This window comes from Carettochelys insculpta, chromosome 2, assembly GCF_033958435.1.
Source record: "Carettochelys insculpta isolate YL-2023 chromosome 2, ASM3395843v1, whole genome shotgun sequence".
In the NCBI taxonomy this organism is placed as follows: Eukaryota; Metazoa; Chordata; order Testudines; family Carettochelyidae; genus Carettochelys; species Carettochelys insculpta.
This window is the reverse complement of record NC_134138.1, coordinates 240,674,168-240,695,992: the sequence shown is the minus strand read 5'-3', so window position 1 is coordinate 240,695,992 and position 21,825 is coordinate 240,674,168. Positions and strand designations below refer to the sequence as shown.

The following is a 21,825-nucleotide window of genomic DNA, read 5'->3' as shown; positions in this document are numbered from 1 at the left end:
AACCGTTCCCAGGACCAACCCTTGGGGGATTCAGTTTGATACCAATTGCCAGCCAGACATCAAGCCATTGATCAAAACCTGTTGAGTATGATGATCTAACCAGCTTTCTAACCACCTTACAGTCCATTTATCTCAACCATACTACTTTAACTGGCAAGAATACTGTGAGAGACTGTATCAAAACCTTTGCTAAAGTCCAGGTATATCACATCCACTGCCTTCCCCATATCCACGTAGCCAGTTACTTCACCATAGAAATCAACTGGGGTGGTCAGACATGATTTGCCTTTGGTGAAGCCACATTGACTATTCTTGATCACTTTCCCTTTTTCCCCAAGTGCTTCAAAATGGGATTCCTTGAGGATTCTCTCCAGGAATGTTCCATGTACTGAGGTGAGGCTGACAGGTCCAGATTCTCCTCCTTCCTTTTTCTCTTTTAAAAAAAATACAAAGGGTCACTATACTTGCCTTTTTCCAATCGTCTGGAACCTCCCCTGATAGCCAGGAGTTTTCAAAGATAATGGTCAGTGGCTCTGCAATCACAACAGCCAGCTCTCTCAGCACCCCTGTTACACTGTAACAGGTACCAATAACATAGAAAGCAAAGACAGAAAATGCTGCAGTTCCACAGACATTTTCAAATATGTAACGTGGACCTGATATATAAGTAGTTTTTAAAAAAAAAGGTTTATTTGAAAGAGTAGGGATTGGAAAAAATATCACTCATCACCACAGGCAATATATGTTTTTTGAATATTCCAGTACTCCAAATCTGAGCTGTGCTCTCCTACGCCAAGTTGCTTTTTTCCTTCCCGCCCCCCCCACAGTTTACGGGGAATTTTTTTCTCCCTTCCTCCAAGACCTAAAATAGTTTAACATTGCACATTGATATCTGACAGCTAAAATGAATCTCTGGTATAAGTTACACTTCTGCTTCGCTAAACTATATTTGGCTGTGTCAATGTTTTACATGAACCTCCCTCTCATATGCAGTAGTACCAATAATAGAAAAGGTTGCTATATGGTGTGCCTCTTTTACTCACTCCGTATCTTCATAAAACAGATGGAGTATATGTCAGTATAGATATACAATGTGAACTTTTTCTCCCCAGTTATGGCAATACAAACACACACCCATTTCATAATTGTTGTCATTACAGATTAATTTGATAAGCTTCAAATTCATTCAGAAAATGCATTAGGTATTTGTAATAACTGTTGACACTGAAGTTAAGATGTATGTAGACCCAAGAAAACAACATTAAAAAAACCTAAATATTTACAGGGATGGTAGTTAAGAATTTGGCCAGCACCAAAAAATTGTCATGAGTTTACCAGCTCAGGTAACAACTCTATTTATCTGAAATTTACTATGATTATGATTCTGTGTAAATCAAGAAATCACGAAGATACTTAAAAAAAAAAAAAAAAAAAAAATCAAGATTCAGGTTCTGGTTTTAAAATAAAATAAAATAAAAAAATTCTATAATAAAGCATTCATTATGAAAAATCACCTGTAGCTTACAGGGGCACTACAGCAATCTATAAATGTAGTCTAGGTGGGAAATGGTGCTCAGCAATAGAATGATAGATCTAGAAACGCTAAAGCAGTGTCTGCACATGATCACACAAACAAATATTTATGAGGAACTCAAACATTGGAGTTTAGCTCTTCTGTACCTCTTACAATATTATTGTCATTTAAATAAAACAAGTAACATGCACCTTGAATCATGTATTCACCAAAGGAGAAATTCTGGAATACAAAGTTATATGGGAAGCTGCTTTACTTGCTAAGAAACAAAAGTTTTGACCGCCTTGTTTCAAAACTGCATCAAAGACATGGAACATATAACTATACATTTTGATCCATCAGAGGTATGTGTTTACACAAACATTGCTGTTGAAAAACTAGTCAACCTAAGGCTAAGAAAATACTTTAGATGGAATAGAGAAAAAGGTGGAAAGATTTCTTAGTATCTTAGCTGGGTTGATGAATATTTCCTTGAAGTCGATGAGTGAAATTTCAAATTTAAAAATAGCATAATCCTGACATTTATGACTTTTTAAATTCCATGACAGTAAAACTGACCATAATCGTCTGTGAATTTGATAGGGCTTTCCTCATGAGTATCCTAAGCAGGATAATGGAAGCAATAGCAGTCTGGTTGTCCATGGTCACAATGAATCAAGTGGTGGCCAAGATTAGTACAAGGAGTCCACGTTATAAATCCAGGTTACATTTCTAAATAATGCAACTTATAGTGAATGACTTATAAAGGGGAATTAATGTCCATAAGGAATAATGTAATTAGCTTGAGATACGTTGCCAACACATACCGTTCACTCACGTGGTACATATAATGTACCTATAACCCACAAAAAACGATGTATAGAAATAGAATAGAATAAATACATACATAAATAATACTAAATAATAATAAGATAGATAAATAAATAGAAAAAGATAAGACAGCTTCATGCCAGTCCCTGCTGGCCCCCTGCCTGTCCCCATAGCTCCCCCCAGCTACCTGCCAACTCCCCACGACTTCAGGGCTCATGTCCAGGTCCCCTACACTACAGTGCCTGGTGCCAGCCATCACTAAGCTCTGCTATGTTCCTGGCTTTTGGTCCCTCAGCCACTAAACTACATAAGAGCGGATCAATGCGACTTTTAATGAATCTGCTTTCCTGAATTAACTACTTATATGCAAAATGACTTATAACTGTATGCGTCACATGCGTTGTTTGGCAAAGCCTAAATGGTGAAGACACAACTGACTCAGACTTGAAAGCTGTCCTTCCCAATACAAATTACCTATAGGTTCTGTGCCATAACTATAATACCATTGTGCAAGCTAAGTATTTGAATACCTTTATAGTGGATTTTGACTGTATCAATGCATTTTTATCTGAAAATGCATCCTACATGTCAAAAATTTGCAGTCAAGTGCTTCAGGGATTACAGCCTAACTCAGGCCAGATCTACTCTGAAAATTTAAGACACCCCTGAATGATGTAGTTAAGCTGACCTAACCCACTCAGCAGTCAGCACTGGGTCATTGGAAGAACTCATTTGTGAACTTAGCTGCCTAATCTTGGAGAGGATAACTAACTACATATAGGGGCAAAACTTTTCAATCACTGTATTAAGTGTCTACCTGGAAGCATTACAGCAGTGCAGCTGCAGCATTTCATATGCAGATGAGTGCACAGTTCCCCTTACCTGCAGTGCTCACATAAAACCTTGCTCAATACACTGGGATGACTAATTTTCCACAGGCTGACAAACTAATAGCAATAATCAAAAGATTTTTCATCAACATCATCTGAGCAGAAACTTTCACTTTAAATCATGTCTGCAAAGCACAGTCCAAGCTGTGTATTCCAATCTTCCTGTAAAGCTGCCCCCTGAAATAGTTGAGATGAGATGGAGAATCTGGTTCACGCACATGGCCAGTTAGATGGGCAGAACTACATGGATGATTGAACGGTGGAAGGATGAAGAGTTCAGGTTATGAGTGGGAGTCTATACAAGAAGAAAGGGCTCCACCTAAACCAAAATGGAACCAGATGGAATGACAACAGTGTTCCACACATATTTACAGGTTGTAGAGCAGTTTTTGAACTAAGGGCTGGGGCAAAGCTGACAGGTTCAGAAGAGCTCATGGTTCAAACAGAGACATCTGTTAGGGGAAGATTGGTTAATGGAAATTCTCTTTATCCTAAAAAGGAACAGAGGAAGAAAGACGATAAGATGCAGGAAGGATCTGAGCAGGAAGTCAAATACGAAAGAGTCCCATTCAATTTACACCATGTTATGGCAGACAGACAAAAAGTGACAAGTTTTTGAAGCGCTTATATACAAATGCTAGAAGTCTAAATAAGATGGGTGAGTTAAAGTGCCTCATATTAAATGAGGCTATTGATATACAGTAGAATCCTGAAATACGCACGCTCAAGTTGTGTGAATCTCGGGTTAACGAGAGTGAGTGGCAGGGGATCTGGTGCCTGGCTCCAGGCTGCCCACCACTCAGGGGAGCCGAGAAACTAACCAGTGCAGCAGCGCTGGTCAGTTTCCCAGCTTCTGTGAGTGGCGGGCAGCCGGGATCCTGGTGCCAGCTCCCCGCCACTCACAGGAGTGGGAAAAACTGACCAGCACGGCTGCACTGGTCAGCTTCACACCTCCTGTCAGGGGTGGCAGCTTGACTTTTGGCTGCTGCCACTGACAGGAGCTGGGAAACTGACCAGCACAGCAGCACTGGTCAGTTTCCTGTCTCCTGTGAGGGGCAGTTTTGTGGTGAAGGAAAGAAAATTCCACCAGACATGGAAGCACTGAAGTAGCTAAAACATCTGCCAGAAAAATCAAACAATTATGATTTAAAATGCATTTTTCCTCAGTGTTTAAAAGCCCTTTTGACTCTTGCTGTTAGCTTGTCAGTAAGTGGGAAATTGGTCTTGCCAATGTTACCAGCAAAGTCTAGTCTGTGAGCTTTGCTGGTAAGATAAACTGAGATCTTGCCTACACCTGAAATGCTACAGCTGCACTGCTGTAGCACTTCAATGCAGACACTTGATACACTGATGGAAGAGATTCTCCCATCACTATAGTTAATCCACCTCCACAAGAGGAGGTAACTAAGTAAAAAGAAGACTTTTTCCACGGACTGCAATATTTACATCAGACATAAGTTGGTTGTACTCCCTATGGCCACATCTACACAGGCAGCTGCTGTTGAGAAAGGTCACTGCCAACAGAGAAACCTCGTCAATACCTCTGTTGACAGATAGCATCTACACACAAAAGCAGATTGAAAGAGCAAGCTGTTCTGTTGACAGAGAACAGCCACACTGCCCTGCCTTCTCTCGACCGAATGGCTGACGGGAAGCTCTGCAAATGGGGCTGTCAGGGGTAATGGAAGCCCACTCTGTCAACAAAACACTGTTGAAGAGGCAACTGGTTTTAAGTATTGAAATGAAGCAGTACTCTTTCATTGACTATTCTGGGATATCTGCAGAACCACCCTTTCCCAATCTTGCAAAACTGAGCAAGTTTTCGATTTCTGTTGTCCCTAACTAGGGGGATGCCACGGGAAGCAGTGTATCAGTGGATTCTTATTGTGTAGACACAATTCATGAAAGAGGAACAAGTGACTTGCCTAATACTTAACTACAATTCAAAACAGAAGTAAGAGAACATTTAGTGGGCTGCAAAGACTTATACTTGCAGCTTATTTTAATTGTAAAATTGATAAACTTTACTGGTTAAAATTATTGTGTTCTTGAAACTAACTGAAAGTTTAGTCGTAAAATGTATTCTTTATTCTCTTCAAAACTGACTCACTTGGCTGGTGAAACTAAAAATTCCATGCAAATGCCATACAATTTAATACTTTACCATTTATAATGTTTTGAATTTTCTTTAAAAAATATTAATTACATTGGACCCTACTTTTGATTGATAAAAAAACAAGGTTTTTCTTCTCTTATAAAAATCCAGAGCAACAAAAACCCTTGCCCTTAACAAATGGTCAAGTGAAATTCTGTAACAGATAAGAAAAGGTACATAAATAATCCCGCTCTTATAACTCTCTTAAACGTAAGTGAAAGCGTGACTTGACAGTCAATCTTGTCACTTCATTGTTTTAAGCACTATATTCAAACATTTAAAAAAGATTTGCACACTGTAAAGCTCTTCTGAGTAAGTTGAGCCATACACACTACTTGATGGCATTGCTTAGTGTGCACCTAATATGACAACTTTTGTATGCCACAGTAGAACATCTTCCGGAATGTCACGGATTGGTCTAGGCATCAATGACCAGAACCCCAATTTTCCTGAGAACTAATATAAAACCAAAAAGAAGAATATGAGGGGCACGTGGTGCCCCTTTCTTCTGTTAAGCAGGGCCAAAGGTTCAACCATCTCTGAAACTGTCCATCAAGAACTACTATTTCTGTAACAGATTTCTCCAAAACATTCAGTTATGTGAACCCCAAATCTCAAATTACAATCTTATTTTTCATTTAGGGAGTAGAGCTCCAAATAAAACATATCTCAGAGGGAATTCAGCCAGGATACACTACTGAGTATTGGGAAAGTAGATTCGATAGCCTGCAGTAAGGTGTATAATCTTATTATTAGGCCTCTGTTCAAGATGACCATTTATCAACTCCTTAACGAACTCTTCTCTGGCAATGGAAAAAAGTTACAAAAATACTTACAATGGCATATCATACTGTATTTACAATGACTGTTTAATACACAACACATCTCTCACAGTTAATGTAAATGCTGTTAGCAAAATTCAAGTTAAGCTAGAAAAGACAAGGAAATGTCCAGACTCAAAAATTTCATCATCCCTCTCCTTTACTGTCAATACTGTGAACAATTATCTGAAAGGATACAAAAGGAAAGATTTCGTTTGAAAAGCAAAAACTCATAGTTCATAACACTTACCCCGTGCGAGACTGTCCAACTTTATCACAAATATCTAAGATGAGGCCCCAATCCTCTGCAGTATTCATCTCACTGGTTGCTTTCTCTGATTTAAAAAAGGGGAAAAAAGAGTAAATGCAGCAGAATAAGATAGTTGTTCACATAAACGTGAAAGTTTAACATAGAACTGTTAAGATTTAACACAGTACAATTTCTGTTAAACGCCAATGTTTGGTGTCACCCTGCCTTTAGTTAATGTAGTTCTTACAAATTCGCATTTTACAGAAATGTATTTTTACTGTTGCATTAAACATTAAAATATTCAGTCATTTGGTGTCCTAATATTTGAATTAACAAGCAAATGAGCATTTCACTTTTTCTCTTTGTGTTTCAAAACAATGTACAGAATTTTTTTTATATATTCAAAGAAATATATCAGCTTTCAAGAAAATTTTGTGCACTGTTAGTTCTAGAGAGACAAATGAAATCTAAAAGCTCCCACTTCCCATGACACCGCCTTGCCACATCAATAAATCCTTGTGTCTCAGCAATTCAGCCACAGTATATTCAGTGATATGCTACTGTGTTCTGGTAGCCTCAGACTTGTTTGTAAATACAAATTTGAGCAGTTTCCCAGCAGGCAGGTTATGACCACCATTAGACTGCAGTGGCACCTTAATGGGTTCAAGGATGGTTTAAAAAAATCTAAGTCACCCCAAATTTTAGCTCCTGGCCTCATCTCTGCACAGTTTGGTTTCTTCAGTGGTCTCTTTCCAGACACAGAAGTCTGATAATCCCATGATAGACAGGCAGAAGCCCAATAGCTAAGCCTTTTCTTTCCTTCCACCGGTTTATCCATCCCTCTGATTATATCACATGACCGTGTCTATCTTTTGCAAAACAGAGGAACAACAAAGGCTGAGCAAGGGGGACGCAGATGCCAAACAAGAAGCAACAAATAAACATCTCCTCCCACAGCAGGTCAGTTTTGGGCACGAGCAGCTGGAGAATAAAGGTGCTATAAAGAAGTTTATGTCTCCAATAGAGGACACTAAAAATATTTAGCTGTGTGTCAGGGCAGGCACAGTTTCAAGGATTCTATGAACAGAGAAGACGAAGATGAGTTTTCCTGGTTCCCCCTTTCTGGCCCTTCCTCATCCAACTTTATTTCTGGGCTTTTAATTTAATAGCTGACTCAACAAAATAATTCCATGCCCCAGGAAGGCTTTCTAGTTAATTTTCTGACAGAAAGAAAATTTGTCCTGGCAGCTAACTCTTTCCAGGAAGATTTATTAATACATAGCAGCAATTCAATGGCTAGTGAGAAGAAAGGTTGTGCCACTGAAACTTTCCACACGCATACCCACCCCAACAAATCATGTAGAACATCAAGCTTCAACCCCAAAGCTGAGGGTCTAAAAGCCTGTAAATAAATCTCTCTCCTGGATGCAAGTTGAGCAGGTCAGTTGTCTCACTCTGCTAGAGTAACAAAAGTTTTAGAGAAAAAACTAACACACAAAACAAAGCTCGACAGAAAGAAATATAACTGAGGGCCCCCTCACCACCTTTTCTAATATAACATTCTTGGGCTATCCTGTGCTCTCAAATAAGAATATTCTATGAAGAGAGCACACAGTGAAATGTGGCTATTGAAGTCACTTTTGCACACAGCACTCCTCAAGGAAAGAATCTAACAAGAATAGATGAGGAAAAAAAATCCTGGACAGCAACTGATCATCCTTGTGCTCACCCGATCAAGCAAGGAGAAAAGACTCAAGGTCTCTGCTGTCTCAAACAGCATCACAAAAAACTTACTTTGCTTGTCTTGTAAGATGGACTGTAGACAAACTAATAAAGTACAGAGTAAACAAGATTATGAAAAACATTAATAAACTGTGGCTGCCACATTCATTTCCAGAATCATTTGAAGTTCCAGAACTAAGAAATGCTGTCACACTATTAAACTATACCAGCCACCTAAAATTCAGCCTTCTCAGGGAGGGGAAAAAAAAACAAAAAAAAACCCCTAAACTTGGTACTGTTACAAACCTTGCCTAAAGATACTATTCTCTCAACTGTAGAGAAAATATGTGTTGATTTTTTAATCTTGTTTATCTTCATAAAAGGGGAGAGAAAGGTAATACAAGGAACTGGTAGGAACACACACGGACAAGTTGAATACCCATGTTTTTAAATCATTGAGATTTCAACTGGCCATCCTCCCTTATATATGCTTTTAGGAAAAGTAATCTTTTTTACGTCCTTAGAGAAGAGACTGGAATCCTTTTAGAAATGTACAAACTGAACTCATTCCAGAAATTTCCTGCAGATTTCTGCCAGTAAAAGTAAGAAACCATACTATGTTCTTTAATCCCTAATGCACTGTTGTGAAAATGCCTTTATAAACTTAATACGAAGCTGAATCAAAAACACAAGTGTATGGTAACTTGGATGCCAAAGTTACAAATATAAACTATGGCATCTTATCACAACTGATATAAATGAATGCTGGCCTCCCAGTATCTATGTTTTATATTTGCAGCTAACCCAAAGGATTATAAAAAGACTACAAACATACAGGCTGAACCTCTCTTGTCCAGCACCCTGGGGCCCAACTGGTACCTGATGACAGAAACTGCTGGACGACAGGAGGTCAATATTTTCTAGCACATCAACAACATTTTGACTGCTTACTAGGGCCTTTGAAGACATGTAGGGGCAAAACACACCTAAACAGAAGCACAGGACACTGAAAATCAGGACTGGTGGCTGTAAACAAACTTTATGGGACCACAGGAAACTTAGCCACACCCATGATATATGGTCCTCCAGCTAACTAAAACAATGCCAGATTACAGAGTTTGCTGGAGTGAGTGAGTTCTGGATTAGAGAGGTTCAATCTGCGCCTCCACTTAATTCAACCATCTAGAAGCAGTCTGTACAAATTGAAGATATGCATATTATCGTTATATTGAAATTGCAACAGACATGATTTAAACAGTTGTACCACTATCTCTTATACAAGGGTTGCACAAAGTGGGGAGTGGATCCCTCAGGGGTGGGGTGGGGTGGGGACTGAAATTTTGTAAGAGGAGTGTAGCACAATCAGCTGCTGGGTGTCAAGCTCATCCATCTCATTAAAAATGTTGCAATAAGCTACTGTGTTATGTATGTGTATTCACATTTATATACCAATTAATCAAGTTTTTACATTCCACATATTTATTTTCTTACCTGTGCCAGAAAGGAATTTTTTTTCATATGAACATAACCAAAATTTCCATGAGTTTGTATAACATTGGACATGTCGGCAGGGCAGCCCTGCTAACTAGAGGGACGAAAGCGGTGTCTGGCATAAAATGTTTGCTCACCCCAGTCTCATACAAACAATAAGTGAAACTCATTCTGTGTATCATTCTGTTTCATGTTTCCCCCCACACGACCCTCCTTCTCATGCATCTTCAGCTCCTCTTCCATATAAATCTTAGGTGTGTCCCTAATTTCACCACACTGTATAATTGCCCTTACTAACTCATCACACATGCTAGGCTCTTTGAAAGCTTTTCTCCTTCCTGTTATTTTGTCTTTCCCCATTACCAACTTTGGTCTTGTCTACAGAGGCACCTTCTAGCGACAGAACAGCCCTTTTGTCAATAAAACTCATCGAGTGTCTACACAGCTAAAGTGCTCTGTCGAGAGTTTGTTGACAACACTCAGCTGTTCAGTCAGCAGTGTTATCCCTGTTCCCAATCTGGAATAGCGCCTCTGTTGACAGTGTTTGGTCGACAGTGTGCCCTTGTAGACAGTTCTGTCGACAGAGAGGGTTTCTGGTTCCCTGGGCAGCCCCATCTGCAGAGCTTCCAGTCAGACTTTCCGTTGAGAGAGGGCTGGGCAGTCTGGCTGCTCTCTGTCAACAGAGCAATTGCTCTTTCTATCTTCTTTTATGTGTAGACACAATCTGTTGACAGAGGCACTTCTGATGTTTCTCTGTCGACAGAGGCTGCCTGCATAGATATAACCTTTGTTGCTTCTGTAGAAGTCTCCTAATTAACATATGCCAAACATCCTCCCTCACCTCCTTAAAGTTATTTTTCCATAAGTACTTGTCACCCTTTAAGCTTATTAGTGAAGAAAATCCACACAACACAGTTAATCATTAGGTCCTTGGATTGCCAACTCTTCAGGGTATCTGTTTAGTGTTTTATGCCTTCTGAAAAACACACATATATTCAAACCCCTATTATATACTCCACAATCCTTAAGAGAAAGACTAAGCAAACCATGGAAAAATGCAGGGGGGACAAAAAGGGGATAGACAATTCAAGCCTGCTTTTTCCATCAACACCAACTTCCCCAAACACACTGCTAAACATGGTCAAAAAACTCAATGATCAAAAATTCTCTAGCCAGCATCTTACGGAAGGGTGGGCAATAATTTTCAATTGGAGGGAGGACCACTCCAAGAATTTGGAAAGTAACCAGGGGCCACATTTTTCTACCATATCAGTGGAGAGAATGAGGGATCTGGGACAGAGTTGGGATACAGGAAGGAGTTCTGACCTGAAGCAGTGGTGTGGGAACTGGAAGAGAGTTTGGATAGAGGAGGGGATTGTGACCTGGGGCAGGGTGCAGGTTTGGGTGCGGGGGCGGGAGGGGTGCAACCTAGGCCCAGGAGTTGAGGTGTGGGAAGTGGTGGGGTACCAGGTGCAGGCTCTGGCTAGGAGGTGCTTACCATACCAGGCTTTCAGCTGGACAGCCCAGCATGATCCTTGGCCAGGATCCCTGGCTGCCATGGCCCCACACTACACTTAAAGCAGCTGGCTGTTGGGGCCTGCATGTGTCTCTGCACGATGGGTTCCTTGGGGAGGAGAGGAGTGATGGACTTCCACGAGCTACATGTGCCTGCAAGTACTGCATTTACAGCTCTCATGGGCCACTGCAAGGATTGTGCTGGGAGTGCAGGCAGTGCATAAAGACCCTCTGCCCCCAAGTGCATGCCACACAGAGATGGATGCTGGCCCCAGCATCCAACTGCTTTGAGTAGTGTGCGAGACTGCAGCAGCCAGGAAGCCTGCCAATGGTCCCACTGAATGGAGAGCCATATTTTGCCTGCCCCTGATCTTATGCATTGAATTAGATCTTGAGGGAAGAAGTGAAGGCACCAATGTCCTATGCTCTGGATAAGTGTCTTCAAACCTTCGCCGAGGCAACATATACAAAAGTAAATAAATAAATAAATAAATAAAATAAATCCCAAAAATGTGAAACCAAAGCCACGCAACTATGTGCAGCACTGAAACACTTCACTATGAAGTATTATTTTAAAATTACCACATCTCCAAGCTTGACATGCACATAAAGATATCTTTTATGCATTGTGCAAACAAACACCTGCTACAATCCTTCTAAAAGGCAGGAGTACAACTTGATTACCCTAATATCATGGGAGACTGGTTTGTGATCATCTAAGGCAATTTCAATCAAATTATCAGTTGCTGGGATCAATAATTTTATTTTGGATAATTAAGCTTGCACCATGATATTAAGAAGCCAGTCCTTCCACATGCATAGTATATACTGGAATGAGGAAACGAACAAAGCATTTATGACAGAGAAAATACACACTAGTGATACATCAGTAAGAGGATCTGTACAGACATGACACAAAAATGCAGACAGATAACAGCTGTATTCTAGCAATCGTAAGATGTGTCTAATGCAGTTATGAGTAGCGCAGTAGCTAAATATTAAACAACAGAAGACTTAACCCAGCTTTTCTTGAGTCCTTAAATCAAGCAAGTTTTGTTTTTCCTTCATTTAAATCATTGTTCTGGGGTGGGGCTGGAAAGGAGCAGTTCAGTGTACAGAATGTCCTGCAGAGACAGAGGACCAGGTGAGACGCATCTGTCCATGGCTGCTGCAGTGCACGCAGTTGGGAAGACAGTCATCCAAACTCTCTGGAATATACAGTGCATAGCTGTCCCTTTCTCGACCCCTGCCAGCTGACTGGGGTTACCGCAGTCCCAGTCCTATCTGGCCCTTTGCCGCCCTTCTGTGGTCATTCCGCAGTATAACTAACCCTTCTATCAGAGCCTTCCCTTTCCATTTCATGACAACCACATTTCCATGTATATCCCATTATCGTGGCACAACCATTCCCTTACTTTGCATTAAGCTATGATAAGACGAAGCTGCATACCCAAATTTGGTGGCCCTAGTGTCTAACGTTTAGGAGAAGTTCTTGAACAAATGGACTTTCAGATGGATGGACAGACAGGCAGACATACGAAGTTTCTAAAATATTTAGCAGACGGTAACAAAATTATCAAATTAAAAATCAAAATTTGATTTGATGTGATTTTTCTTTTTCCATGCAGGCACCTGTCTCATTTATTCATATTAAGCTGGACAGCTATTTTCTGACTCTGCTATTGATTATGCCTGGACACCAATAAGCATGCAATTCACTCTCCACATACCCACTGTAAACTGAACTGTTGTTCACCACAATTGCAAAAGACATCAGCATACAAATCAGAAATTTTAAAAAAATGAGGTAAGCAGAAGGGAAGAGAGTGGAGGTAGGGGTCAGAAGAAGAGAGAGATGCTGTATAACTGTTGTAGAATGTGGTGGAAGAGCCTTACAGGCATGTTTCAGGGGAAGGCGAGACACAAAAAGGGAGAAAAATTAAAAGTAAACATGTTTAATAAAGATGGGTATCACTAGTTGCCTCTTGCTTGCTATTGTTTTAAGTACTCAATCTCTAAATAAACATCTCTCCACAAAACAGCTGATTTGTTGTTGGCAAAACTTAATTCCTTCCATCCTATCCATCTCGGTGCCATTTAAACAAAAGAGCAGACTTCAGCAGGGCAATGGGTTGTTCACTTCTCAGTGGGTGAAAAGCCTAATATGTGCTGACGGCTTTGACAGAAGTAAGAATCTGGGATAAGCTTTAGTAAAGGGGTGGGCAATAATTTTTGATGGAGGTGGCCACTCCAAGATTTTGGTAAGTGGTCAAGGGCTGCACTTTTCTATGAAGGGGATGTGAGGTCTGGGGCAGAGGATGGGTACTGAAGGGAGCTCAGGGTATGGGACTGTGGTGCAGGAGAGGGCATGGGGTCTGAGAGTGGAGTTTGGGTGAAGGGAGTCATTACCTGGGGCAGGGCATTGGAGTGAAGGGTCTGGGATTGGGTATGAGTGCAGGAGAGGATTCTGGCCTGGGAGAGGGATGTAGGCGGGGTACCGGGTCTGTGAAGGAGTTGCGATGCAGTGACAGAGGCAGACTCTGGCCAGGAAGTGCTGACTAAGAAGCTCCTGACCAGCAGCACTCTTAGTCAGGCTTCCCGGGCTTCCGGCAGCCCCAGCCCACTAGCTGTTCCAAGTGGCTTTCTGAGCTGGGAGTAGGGGAGGGCTTCACTCACTGCTCCCACCCGCAGAAACATCTCTCCACCCCTATTGGACAAAAGATGGCCAATGGGAGCTAAAAAAATCATGCTGCAGTGCCACCACCCACAGCAAAATCCCTCTATTCCCATTGGCCAGGTAAAGTTTTCCCTGCTTTGTAGCACAGAGAACAACAAGGAACAGGCAGCTGCACTGAGCTGCTCCCTGCCAGAGGCAGGCAGCAGGCTAACTTGCCTGCTTCCTCTGAAGTAACAACCTATACAATAAGGGTACGTCTACACTAGAAGCATTTGTCCACAGAAACTGTGTCAACAGAATGCATCTACACACAAAAGCAGATCAACAGCAATCTGCCCTGTCCACCGAGAGCAGCCAGACTGCCCTGCCCTCTGTTGACAGAACAGCTGACCAGAAGCTCTGCAAACAGGGCTGCCCGTGGAAACAGAAGCCCTCTCTGTCAACAGAAGTGAGCACTGCAGTACAATTTTGGATGCATGCAGTTAAAGAAGCTAGCCTAGTAAAGTAAGATAAGACAGGCACATTAACAGGCCCTACTAAGGATACGGCAGAGATACTGAAAAGGAAAATAGAGCTAGCATACATTCAGGACACAGAATGGAAAGCAGAGAAAACCAAAAACACTGGACAAAGATACCAAATGGTTTGCTGTGATGCCTCCAACTCAAGGAAGAGAATAGGCATAGTTCTTGATAGTAAAAAAAAAAAAAAAAAAAAAGGGAAACAATGGTGGCACTAAATGGAATCCACAACAGGCTAATGATGAGCCAGCTGGCTTTTGCATGTGGCTGACTAATTATAATTAGCACATATTTCCCAGTCTGACTGCGATGAAAATGAAGAGACAACTTTCGGGAAATGTTTAGCCATTGCTCTTCAGAAAACTCCAGGAAATAGTTAGTTGTGCCAACTTCAATGGACACATAAAGGAGTTGGTTATGGAGAAGTGCAGGGAAGCAGAGTGACCTCCCATGGAATCACAGTCACCACATGTTCATCCCTCTCACCAGAAGCCAGTGGGTGGGATGGGAAATACAACAGGCAAGTCTGGGTGGGAGCTTGGAAGAACCAGATGTTTCCTCCAAGTTGAGAGGCTGTTGCAGGCTCCTGCAAAGCTGAGGACTGGCCAGAACTTCCAGAGCCGTACCACAACCCAGCCACAAAGGAGTTGCCAGGGCTGCTGCAGGTCTTCTACCTGGACAGTTCACAGAACTCTCTACAAACACCACGTATGTACAAGCCAACCCAAATCCAAGGGTGGCCCAAGGCAGCAGATCACAAGTCCAGCTGCAATACTGTCATCAATCCAGACAGTACATTGCAACCGGATTCTCTGGTCATTCTGCCGCTGTTAGGGCCCTGAACCTGGACACAACGGAGCAAGTGGGCCTGCATCTGCCCTGATACCCCAAACTGCTGGAGTTGCAACCTTCCTCCGTCTGGGCCCAGAAGCCTGTGTTTGCTGGCCATCCGATGGAGCTAGGATGTTCGACTCCCTTGCTTCTCAGACATGGGCCCAAGCCAGAGCCACAGACACAAGACCCTGCCCTAACCATTAACCACATTTGCTGAATATGGGCCTGAGTCATTGATTACTACCACCCCACTAATTCCCCAAGCTAGGCCACATAAAAGAAAATAATGAGGCAGAGGCTTCCCACGGAGCCAGTATGAAGGAAAACCACTGCTGAGTCACTACAAAAAGATGAGAATGAAGAAGGAATAGATAATATGGTCACAAATACATTGGAGAGTGCTAAACAAGTTATGGGTGAAACAAAAAGTAGAGAGACCTTCCTTCAATAAAGAAGATGGTAGCAAAGTAGTACAAGAAACAAAGGATATGAGAAAAAAGTTTAAACTGACAAAGAAGTAGGACCAAATGGGACCTGGAGTAATGCAAGGTTGTAAAGAAAATGTCCATGAATTTAGTTGCCAAAGCAAAGATCTGGAAGAAGTTCAGGCAAGACCTGGAGCTAAAGGGTGCAGGGAGAAATGAAATTTATAGATTGGTACTCTGCCCTGTGCTTTCACCAGAGATAAAAAGGAAGTCAGGTTTACCAAAGACTAAAATGGTATACGGTTGACTGATCATAGTTGTATGAAGCATAAATGGAAAAGACAACAATGTAATTCAATACAGATTTGTGGACAATATCTCTCATAATCTCATCAGAAAAGTACAATTTTGACAAGCTTGGTTCACAAATGTAATACTGTTGATATGACTGACACACTGTGCCATAAAACAGAACTCTATAAACCCCGTATATTTATCATTCATATATGGTTGTGATATTTCATTCAAAGTATGCCATCCAACATGCCTTACGAAAGGCTCAAGTCTGTTCTATCCAAATATGTACAACATTGTACATAAAGTTATGATATGTAGCTGTATAATTGTTATTTAAATATAAGTTTGAGAGTCTCTACTGTATGTTGATAAACTGCTCCCAGGAAGGTGTAAAACTTGTAATCAAGGGATGGATTTACAATTAAATGTCAATTACACAAGCGACAAACAATGGGGACTGTTCAACTCTGTGACTCAGTTGCACAAGACCACACCAAAGGGATTGCTCAATCTAAGGGCACAGCAAAACCCACCAGAACATGTCTGGGCAAGTATCCTTTAGTCACAGAAAATATGGATGTAAAACAGGTGGCAAAAGCATGATACCACTGTCCTTCTCCTCCCCTATCAACAACACAGGAGGCATAAACAACTGACTTCTGTAAGGCATTTGACTTGGTACCGCGCAACATTTTGATTAAAAAAATAGAAAGATGTGATATTAACATGATGTACATTAAATGGATTAAGAACTGGCTAACTGATGAACATCAACAATCACTCCTGTTTCCCCTGGGGTCTAGCAAGGATCTGTTCTTGTCACTATGCCACTTGATGATGATAATGATTTAAAGGAAAACAAAAGTCAGTCATAAAGGCTACAGAGGACACAAAAATCCAGTGTGGTAAATAACGAAGAGGACCAATCTTAGATTCAGAACAATACAGATGGCTTGTTAAACATGACACAAGCAAATAATAATAGTTTTAATATGGCCTAAAGTCAAGGTATACATCTAGGAACAAAAAATATAGGTCATGTTTATAGACGAGAGGATTCTATGCTGGGAAGCAGAAACTTAAAGGTATTTGGAGATCATGGTGAATAATCAGCAGAATATGAGCTCCCAGAGTGACAGTGAAACTGTAAGAGCTAACACAATACTAGGATGCATGAACAGGAGAATCCAAAGAAGAGCTGAGAGGTTATTTTACCTATTAAACATTGATGCAACCACCACTGGACTACGACTAGTTCTGGGGTCCACAGTTCAAATAAAGATATTGATAAACTGGAAAGCCACAAGGATGTTTAAAGGATTACAAAACCTACCTTGGAGCAATCAGCTCTAGCTAGCTCAACAAAAAGAAGAGGTTCCTTGATTACTGTCTTTAAGGATCATTGTGGAGAATATTTAAAAGTGTGCTCTTCAGTACAGAAGAGAAGGATATAAACATGATCCATTGGCTAGAAGCTGAAACAAGCCAAATTCACATAGGAAACATGACACATTTTTATTAGTCAGAACAAATCATCATCAGAACAATATACCAAAGGTCGTGGCAGATCTTCCATCACTGGCCATCTTTAAATGAAAGTTGAATGGTTTTTTTTTCTATAAGATGTCCTAGAAAGCATTTTGAAGAAGTCATAATGGCCTGTGATATACAGAGGTCAGACAAGATGATCACAATGGTTCCTTCTGAACTTGCAATCTGTGACTTCAAAATGAAGTCTGGTGCAGTAGAGGCTATTACACCACTTGAATTGCCAATTGCTGTAAAAGGAAAGAAGAGCAATAGAACCCGTGTTCCCTGTAAGCTGTACACTTGCACAACCAGCAGCATGTGTTCAAGTGTCCCTTCCCTTCAAGATACTCGACCCTGCAGCTTCTCCTGGAGCGGGGAGACCCTCTTGCTAGTTGAGTAGACTTGTGGGGAGGGGTATGCCCCTGCCCTGCAACCCCACAGAAAAGGGGAGAAGAGGTGGGGGACACACCTCTCAGCTAGGGCTACCTGGGCAAGAGTCAGACAGTGTGTCACCCCTCTGTGCCCCCCTTCAACTCTCTATTCTCCCACCTAACCCACCAGTTCACCTTATCCATGTTCTCTGTCCGCAGGGCCAGGACACAGAGAAAAGCATCTCATGAGTGGAGCCACTCTGCACAGCTCCAGTAATTATGTGCACAACCCTTCAGTGCTTCCTGTGAGGCTGCACTGGTATGCGCCTTACAGTGAACTATAAACATAGATTAACATATTTGAAAATACAAAAATATAAAAAGGGAGTTTGGTCTTACAAAGTTTACGGCAATGTATTCACTATGCTTGTTGCATTAAGTGAAAATGTGTTGTTTCACTTATGCCAGACCTCAAACCCAATAGTTTAAGGCCATTAAAAATTCTTCGGCATGTTACAGGATTCTTTTATTACTTATTTTTCTCATCAGCTCATTCCAGAATCCATCACTACCATTTATTACTAAGTCAAAGGTATGACAGAGTCACAAGGCCACAGTTTAGATTGGCCAACTCCTAAACAAAAAAAAACAACAGATCAAATTTTTAGATTTGTTTAGCTCTATTTGAAGAGTATTTCTAGTACTATTACTAGAATAAAAGGCCACATTAACCAGCCTACTGAACATTTACAGTACAGGACTGGCAATGGATTTCAGAATCATCTGTAGTTATATTGGTCCAAAGAGCAGATGCTAACACCACACTGTGGCTGTTCAGAGTAGACTTTCTACTCTGTTTTTAAAACAAGGGTGGTATCTTAGCCAATACATCACCAATGACACTATCCCCTGAGCTACAGAGGTAATTATCTCCAATGCAGTTTAGGGACACTGGCAACAGAAAAGCTTAGAGGGCAACTGTGAATGCCACATTAGTTCTGTGTACAGGAGACATGATTTTCATTAACTCACTTAAAACAACGTCTTCACTTTTTCCAGTTGCGGTGTCAAAGCATAAGTCAGTACATATTTACAACATCATCTACACGAGCTCTCACAACCTATCTGCTCATGCAGCTGACCTTTAGTATCAGTCACATGAAACACACTAGCATGAACCACTCTCCTATTTTTGAATAACGTTCCTCCTTCCCTCCATTACTGTTTTCTATGGTCCTGTTTATCTCGCTAAACCTTATTTAACCCAGTCACACTGACCACTAAGACCCCTTTACTCTTTTTATCCCTGTTTTTACAGTAATCTAGCACTCGCATTCATCATGTTATATGCTAATTCTAATGTGATGTCTTTACCAACTCTAGTTCAAAGGGTAGGTCACTTGCAAGAAAGCAATGGAATTCAAAATTGAGTACTAACGGATGGATGAACCATTGCTGTGGTTAACTATCATTTCTTCTTTATCACCGTACTGACCATTGCAGCAGTCAGGATGCAGTGACAAACTCTTATATGCATGAGGTCCAGTAAGAGAAAAGAAGAAACTGTGGCCAACGGGAGCTGCAGGGGTGGTACCTGCAGAGAGGAGCAGCTCTGGAATTACGTGTCCTCCCCCAGATGCCACAAGGGCATAGTGGCCCCTTCCAGCAGTGGCAAGGAACAGAACAAGCAGGCAGACTGATTTAGCCCTGCCAACACACCAACTGGAAGCCATCAGAGGTAAAGACCAACCCACAGGAGCCCCAGTCGCAACTCCTCTCCCATACCCTGTATTATGAACCCCGACCTGTACATTAAGCACCCACACTGAGCTCCCCTCTCAGGGCAAGCACACCATACCCCCCCTGCATCCCAACTCCTGTTACAGCCTGAAGCCTCCTCCTGAATTCCGAACCCAGACCCACATTTAGCCTGGAGTCCCCTCCCATGCTGGGACCCCTTTGCCCAAACCCAAAGACTGCATCCCTCCCCCAACCCTTCACTTTCTGCCCCAGCCTGGTGAGAGTGAGTGAGGATGGGAGAACAAGCAATGGTGGGGCTTCAGGGAAGTGACAGGATAGACAGATCCTGGGCTTCCCTTAAATTCAAAAAGTGATCTTGGGCATAAAATAATTGAAAACCATTGACACAGAGAATTTCCATTAATAGATCCTCCCCGAAAGGAGGTTTCTGTCCTTACCACATGCTCCTCTGTACTTGTCAGCTTTTTCCCCCCAGTTTAAAAACTGCTCTACAACCTTTTTAAATGCCAGCTTGTTCCATTTTGATTTAGGCGGTGCCCATCCTTCCAGCATAGGCTCCTCCTTACAGGAAAGTACCCCTAGCTCCTAACAAATCCAGACACCCTCCTCCCTACACCTATGCAAAAAAAAAAAAAAAGAAGAGATGAGATAAAATGTAATAGTGTAAAGTCATACATTTTGGGTTTAACACAAATTTTTGCAAGAAGACAAGATTTATTTAATTGGAAGTGATAAGGGAGAAGAAAGACTGAGATGAATTGGTTGATCACAGAATGACTGAGTCGTCAACGTGATGTTGCTATGAAAAAAGCTAACACAGTTTTAGGATACATTCTGTGATATATTCCCAACAGAGAGATCAGGAAGTGTTAGTTCCATAATACAAGGCATTGGTGAGACCTCATCTGGAATACTATGCACAGCTCTGATCTTCCACGTATAAGAAAGATGAATTCAACCAAGAAGAGGTGCAAAGAAGGAGCTATGATGATGATCAGAGGAGTGGAAAACCTACTTTTGAGAGAGAAATCAAAGAGCTTGACTTGTTTAGCCTAATCAAAAGAAGGTTGAGGGGAACTATTATTGCGCTGTGTACATACATAAGAGGAATAGATACCAGGAAGGAGAGCAGATATATACCATTGTTGATATGAGTACAAATAGATACAAATTGGCAATCAATAGCTTTAGATTTGAATCCAACCGTCTAAGCATCAGAAGAGTGAAATTCTGGAACAGCTTTCAAAAGGGAATAGTGAGGCAAAAAGCCTGTCACCAAGACTGATCTTGGCTAAATTTAAGGAGACGATGGTATGATGAGACTGCTTACAATGGCATGTAGCTAATGCACATTTTACTCTTCAATGATGGGATACTAGCTTAGGAAGCTGCTGAATACTACAGAGAATTTTTTCCCAGGTATCTGGCTGTAGGATTTTGCCCAAATGCTCAGTGTCTAATTGATCATCATGTCTGGGATTGGAAAGGAATTTCCCCCCAGATGAGACTGGGAGAAAGGGCAGGGAGTTTTTTCATCTTCCTGCTGGGGTATGGCTCACTTGCAGGTAAAACTAGCATAAATAGCGGATTCTCTGTAACACAGTCTTTAAATTACAATTTGAGAACTTCCGTAACTTAGCCAGAGGTCATATGTCTATTACAGGAGTGCATGGGTGAGGTTCTGCGGCCTTAAAGTCTGTGAGTAGCCTTGGTAGTTTAAGTCTTCCCATCACCACCAAGAACTGCACTGTGGATGGTTCCTTGAGCTCTAGTAACTTTGTACAGCATCTGTATGGCCAAGCTTCATCACACGGTATCAGTCACGCCTGACATGAGGTACGCTGCAGGCATCATCTTCACTGTGTAATAGAGCATTCCACAAACATGATGCTCTACATGTGAGATTCTCAAACTGAGAGTCAGGACCCCAACATTGGTCATGAACCCATTTTAATGGGGTCACCAGAGCTGGCTTTAAACTTGTGGGGCCCAAGCCCCAAAGCACCAGCCCATGGCACTCAGGCTTTGCCAACCTTCCAGTATCAGGCATTAGGTCTCAGGTGAGGTCAGTCTTCTGTTCCCCTTCCTTGGTGGTGTATGTAACTTTTGTTGTCAGAAGACAATCACAGTGCAGTGAACTTTCTCTGTTCTGCACCAACAGAACAAGCAGGAGAATAATGAGGTTGTTACAATGAGACAGTCTCATTAAGAGGATGTATGC

At 41.6% G+C, this 21,825-nt stretch overlaps 1 protein-coding gene across 2 annotated transcripts in view; it reads right to left on the bottom strand.

Annotated features, from left to right (window-relative positions):
• The window catches only part of STAM (signal transducing adaptor molecule), a 75,808-nt gene that overhangs the window by 50,488 nt on the left and 3,495 nt on the right, over positions 1 to 21,825 (bottom strand). For both annotated transcript variants that reach the window (XM_074984828.1, XM_074984829.1), the window contains exon 2: positions 6,461 to 6,545. In XM_074984828.1, coding sequence (XP_074840929.1) covers positions 6,461 to 6,545 — 85 coding nt within the window. The remainder of the gene's footprint in view (positions 1 to 6,460; positions 6,546 to 21,825) is intronic.